Source organism: Miscanthus floridulus, chromosome 19 (assembly GCF_019320115.1).
Source record: "Miscanthus floridulus cultivar M001 chromosome 19, ASM1932011v1, whole genome shotgun sequence".
NCBI classification, from domain to species: Eukaryota; Viridiplantae; Streptophyta; class Magnoliopsida; order Poales; family Poaceae; genus Miscanthus; species Miscanthus floridulus.
Genome location: NC_089598.1, coordinates 56,939,401 through 56,945,491, shown reverse-complemented (window position 1 = coordinate 56,945,491; position 6,091 = coordinate 56,939,401). Strand labels below are relative to the sequence as shown.

Genomic DNA, 6,091 nt, shown 5'->3' with positions numbered 1-6,091 from the left:
GTCGAACCTCACTGTTGATTGTAACAAATTATATTCAGAGCGTTTCTAGATCCATTTGTACTAGACAGTCGATTTGTTCGCATATTATATCATTTCTCGTTAGATTTATCGGCTCAATGCTTTACACTGGTAATACCTACCTAGCTGATGATTTTTACTTATATCTGCGTGTATTGTACTTGTCAACATAAAATCAATCATAACCCACGAGCTTTACAATCCGTAACAGCTGATTTTTTTCGCGTATTGGCCGTTTAGTCGATTTTTTCGTTTGGCTGCTCCCGAAGCGGCACACTTAGAACTGTCTGTGCAAAACCGGCATGTTCCACCTTAAATTACCGATAAACTTTCTCTCCTTGTCAATTGCAGGTCAAATTGACTGGTGCGCCTCGGGAGGAATTCGCAGGATCGGCTAGCCCTGCGTTGAAGCCAAGCGGATCTCCAGTCTTATTCCATCAAGCAGATCCTTCCGGCTTGCTATATGCCAGACGCATCCACACGTTTTTGCGCCGACACCCTCCTTGTCTTGTGCTGCCTCACCTCGGTGTCTCTTCCTCCCGGCGTCGGTAGGGCATTCGTCGCCCCCTCTTCGCGATGCTGGTGACGTTCGGGACGACACGAACCTCACATGGGCGCATGAAAAACGGTGCGGAAAACGGACTACAGGCACGGTCCGGACGTCCAGATAATAGCAAACCGAATAAAAAATCTTTTGCTAGCACTCTCCCTAGCACTTTGCCGGTCACGTTTTTGAAAAAAAAGCTATTTGCTAGTCCTACGGAGAAAAGGCTAGAGGCATGTAAAACAAATCGTCAAAATTACAAAACAAATCATCTGGTGGATGATTTTAGGAGGCACCCTTGTCAAAATCTACTGAACTGAACACGATCCCTAAAAAAGAACTACTGAACACACTCACAAAGTACTAATAAGAAGAATCAAAAGACTATCTTCCCTTGCTATAATCTTTGGCTATACTTACATTACATGACACTGCATCTTCAGTTTTTCCTTTCCTACTTTCCTTTAGCTACACCAAACAATACATCATCAATCAACCCATATTACAAACCAACCAAGAAACGCAAACATGGAAAAAGAGGCAAGACATGCACAGGTGTGGGCATCATGTGTTTGTTACAGTTCAACGGATTCGTAGGTCGCGGAGTAATCCGGCATGCGGTGCAGGCACCGGAGCACGCTCTCGGCCACCTGCTTGGTGGCGGCGTCGCCCGTGTGGAAGGCGCTCACAAGCAGGCTCGGCAGCGCCCGGTCGCTGGTGACCTCCCTCACGCACCGCTCGCCGCCGTGAGCCAGGAACCTCTCCACCGCCCAGAAACACCTCCGCGTCACCGTCTCGCCTCCGCCAGCGCCGGCCCCGGCCCCTCTCCGCCCGTCGTCGCGGTGCTGCCGCAGCGCACGAAGCACGTGCCGCGCCGCGTCGTGCTCCGCGAGCACGGCCACGCCGCTCGTCACGTCCACGTCGTCGTCCATGAGCGTGCACAGCGCGCCGAGCGCGGCTTCTACCACGCGCCCGTTCTCGCTGCTCTCCAGGACGCACAGGAGGCCCTCCACGGCGCCGGCCTCCACCAGACAGAACGTGGTGGACGGGGAACACACGCCACGGTGCACCGGGCAGACCCGGCCACTGTGTGCCGGTGGCCTCCGGTTGTTGTCTTGCACCCGCCCCCCGTGCGCCTCGCGCAGGCGCCGGAGGATGTTCTTCTTTTTCGGGCGCCGCTCCTCGGTCGGGGGCTGAGAGAGGTTGGGCGACTGGCTGCTCAGGTTCTCGAGACCAACCGCGGCGAGCCGCTGAACCTCGTCGCTGCCCGCGGACCGCACGAGATCTGCGAGCACCGATGTGAGGTTGTGATCCATGGCCGCCAGGAGCACGTCTGGGTCATACAGCGTCGTCGTTAGCCGGACCAGCACACCCACGAGGCCCTCCATATACGCCTTGGCATGGCGGCTTGCCCGTGTCTCGCCGCGCTGCATCTCCTCGATCTTGGCTAGCACGGTCACCACGGCGCCCTCGTTAATCAACGCGAGGTTCAGAGCCATGTGCTGGTACGGCAGCTTTGCCAGGAGCGCAGCGGACATGGCGTGCCATTCCATGATCCGCCCATGCAGGCCGATGCTCTTGATAAGCTTCCCTGGCTGCCCTGGGGCTTTGCAGAGCTTCTCGGCAATGGTGTGCCCCATCTTCGGGGACAAGGCAATAAGCAGCTTCATTGCGGCGATGACAAGTGACTCTGTCAGCGAGCCCATGAGCTCAATCACAGTCTGGCAGCAGTCCTGCTCCTTCATGACCGAGACCACCGTGGCAAGAGGCTTGCGGAGGGCGGTCAGCGCGAGCAGCACGCGCACAATGCTTAGGTTGAGGGTGTCAGGCATGGAGCACTTGAGCATGTGAGCGAAGTTGTATACCGAGTACTTGGACGTGATGACGTGGCCTTCCTTATTGACGGTGATGGCCTCTGGATCCAAGCCAGACTCGACGATGTTGGCGAGCACAGCGGCAGCCTCTGTCTTAGAGCCCACGGGCTCATCGTCAATCTTTCGGATGAAGAGCTCCTGCACCATGACAGGGACGGCACCTTCGTCCACAAGTGTCTTGGCGTTGGGGTGGTGGGACGAGATTTGAACCAGGACGTCAAGGGCCGCCTTTCGAATTGCTGTATTGCCACTGCACACCATCTTGACGAGGATCTCTGAAGCGCTCCCAGCGATGTTGATGGTCATCTCCTGCTTCTGGACTAGCTCGCCGAGGTAGCTCACCATCTCCATCTGAACATCTTCTGATCCTGTTTGTGCGTTCATGTCATTGTAAGCTCAAGGTAGTGATATGGTGAGATTTGCAAGTTATGTTTAAATTATTCATTTATGGTTTAGAGTTTTAACAGGCAGGCACAGAATGGCATTATGTAAGCCTAACACAGAGAAGAAAGTTTTTTTTTCTATACAAAGGCCAAATCTTACCTTCAACTAGGTGCCTTTGCAGAGGATCCAAGTAGCCACTTTCAGCCATGTACTTGATATTCTTTGGACATTTCTCCAGGTTCTCCAGGACTTCTCCAGCCTTCTCGGCGGCAATAGGATCAGAGGAGCTATTAAACTTCATCGTGGTGAGGATCAGTATGCTCCCAGCAGTTGATCCAATGTTCTCCAACAGTAACTCTGATTTCGAAAGCTCTACCAAGAAAGAGATAGCTGCATGCCTTTCATCAGTACTACTGCTGGATAGCAGCTTTATTGTCCTTGAGATGGCTCTGGTTTTCGCTATGATTTCCTGTATGTCATGAAAAAAAATATTTAAATGCAAGATGATTAGGAGTTGAAGCTGCACTTCAGCACTGTTTCAGTAGCAATATAATGTGCAAAGATTGGGGAAAAGATCAAAGATGACAGGTTGAAATATCTCAGACACACCTTTCCTGCATCATCCTCAACTAACAGGCAGAGGAGGTCGAGGGAGTCACACCGAATAAATGCATCCTTGTGGCCCAGAAGACGTGGTAGGAACTTGGTGATGCCAATCTTGTGCATCTGATCCCTGTTCTTTCTCCTCAGCCTAGCCAGCACCTTCAGCTCATGTATCGCCTCAAGCACCATAGCCTCCGTGTTTGCCATAGAGAGTGCGGTACGTGCGATCCTGACCCGCATCGCTTCATTCCTTGTAACCCATTCTGCAATTATGCTCTTCAGCGGAAGATTACTCCTCAGTGTCTTGCTCTGCATTGCCATCTTTGTAACAGGACATATCACAGGTTCAGAGCCATTTGTAAACTTGTCAAAGTAATCCTCTATAGCTTTCCTGTCATAAGTCACACCACTCTCCGCTGTCACTGGATCAACCATAACCTTGTTTGTGAGAGGACAGAAGAAGGAATCATACAATGGTTCCACATATTCCGCGACTTCAGGGAGTGAACTGAATGTCTGACCACCAAGCTCATGTGACTCCTGGTACATTCCCTGCAGGAAGTCCACCAGCCTCGGCATGTCACTGTTGTGCAGTGTTCTTCTCCTAGGCCTCTCAACTGCCACAGCCATTGGCACATCTCCCTCCGAGTAGCCATGCCGGTTCCTGACAACCTGAAGGTGCCCACTGACCGTTGGTTCTGCAAACCTGCTGCTCTCGAACGTCGATGCTTGTATATTGTTGAGCTCACTGCTTATATTCGTTATGACCTTGTCCAGGTCCTCGGTTATGCCCAGGAGGTCGTCGTCCATGAGCTGCTGCGCGATCGCACTGCACCTCGTGATGAGGTCCTTGGCGAGGTCAACATTGGCAGCCAGATACTCCATTACATGCAGCGTGTTGGTTGGGGAACCCTGCGCCTGCTTCTGCACCTCCGTTGCGGGCAGGGCTCCATGGTGGAGGTGGCTGCCAACATCCAAGAAGTTCTCGTGCTCAGCATCGACGGCTGATGCCGCTGACGACATGAGCTCGGAGATGGCTGCTAGCACAGACTCGGCGAGCGATGCCTTCCTGGCCTGCGCTTCACTTCGCTGAAACAAAGGGAAAGTGTGGACATTAGGCACCAAAGATGCTTTTTTTTTCCTTTTGGTGTGGAAAAGGGTAGTTCAGAGTTCAGACGAGGAAGTCGTTCTCCTCAATGAAATACGCGTGAACACGAAAAAAGACTAGGAAGTCGTAAAGAAGAAACCTACCAACTTTGTTCGATACAAAAGTACAATTCTGCAATCTTAAGGTTACAGGGATTGATTCTAAACAATTGGTGGATAGTGTATATAATAATACTGCAGGGGTGGCCACATTCCCCCCAAATTCCCAGATTGGTTTCTTGCAAGAACCAACATAATGCTATTCACGGCAGGAACTATGGCAGAGCAGTTCGGCTGGCTGGCTGGCCGGCTTGTTCCGGTTTTTTTCCCAGCGGGAACAGGGTTTTTTCTCCCGATATTTTTCAGCATGAACAGTAAATTCCAGCATCAACAGTGCCGGATTCGTACCAGCCGAACACTCGCGTTCTCATGGTCCTGGAAGGAACATGAAGAACACCTACGCACGATTGGGGGGGAAAAGACGACAGAAACAGCTCTATGAATACTTGGATTGCAATTTGACAGGCTCGTCTGGCCCCCAACACCTTCGAAACCCATTGAGACCGTCCTAACTTTTCTCAATTGACGTAAGAGGAAGATGTCCTGATTTGTCGTCGCAAGGTACACCAAAGCACAGTAATTAATTATAGGAGAGGAAAACAAGAACAGCAATCTTTGTCCCCAAAACTCAGGTAATTTCCGACAGAGCCCCGCCTAAACCACTGAAATCACAAGGAACTGCATCCGAATAAGCAATCAAGTAGGCAGCAGCGGAACATACCTGCATCCAACCAAGACGTTGAAGAAACTGAGCGGCCTCTGCTCCTCCCTCCTCCCCTGACCAGCGGCGGCGACGCTAGCACCCGGGGAGCATTCTCCTTCTCCCCGGCCCTCCCCCGTCGTCTTCCTCAGCTCCCAGCCACACCCAGACCCAGTCACCCAGGCATGGCGCCCACGTCCGCCGGCCCAAGCACGGCGCCGCACGCAACGCAACACCCGAGGTAGAAGGTATGGACACCGGAGAGCGAGGGGTGGTGGGAGACCGCGCTGGCAGCTCGCAGGCCCGGTCGTCGTCCAAGCAAGGTCACTCCCTCTCCCTCCTGTTTAGAGATTGGCAGAGGCGCGCCCCCTTTTTCTAATCACTGGCTCTGGCTGGATGGGAAGAATACAGAGATGTTGACCTTTTTTTTTTTTTGGTTACCCGGAGCTTCTCATCAGTCGGCAAGTCCCACAGAATCACAGATGGGAATGGGAGGGGTGAACGCTCGCTTGCAACGCACACCACCACGCCCCACGCGTCGCGTCGACCGGGCGGCGTTTTGAGGTGCCAATAAGGGATGGATTTCACGGCAAGTCTGGGTAAAGCTGAGTGATGACAACACTGTGCAAGCCGTTTTTCTTGGCTCGGCTCACTCTACACGCCAACGGTTTTTAATGGAAAATCGTTAGGAACAATCAGTGGCAGGTGGGCCTAGGAGGTCACTGCACTGGCATGCACTGGGCACTGCACCCTTCTTCCTTC

General features: G+C 52.6%; 1 protein-coding gene across 1 annotated transcript; it reads right to left on the bottom strand.

Annotated features, from left to right (window-relative positions):
* Positions 1–697: 697 nt before the first annotated feature.
* LOC136527509 (putative U-box domain-containing protein 42) lies at positions 698–5,866 on the bottom strand. Its single transcript, XM_066520266.1, has 4 exons — positions 5,351–5,866; positions 3,430–4,512; positions 2,980–3,289; positions 698–2,804 (listed from the first exon to the last, which is right to left on the bottom strand). Exons 1-4 carry the CDS (start codon positions 5,354–5,356, stop codon positions 1,138–1,140), a joined length of 3,066 nt encoding a protein of 1,021 aa, XP_066376363.1. The 5' UTR covers positions 5,357–5,866; the 3' UTR covers positions 698–1,137.
* Between the last annotated feature and the right edge of the window lie 225 nt (positions 5,867–6,091).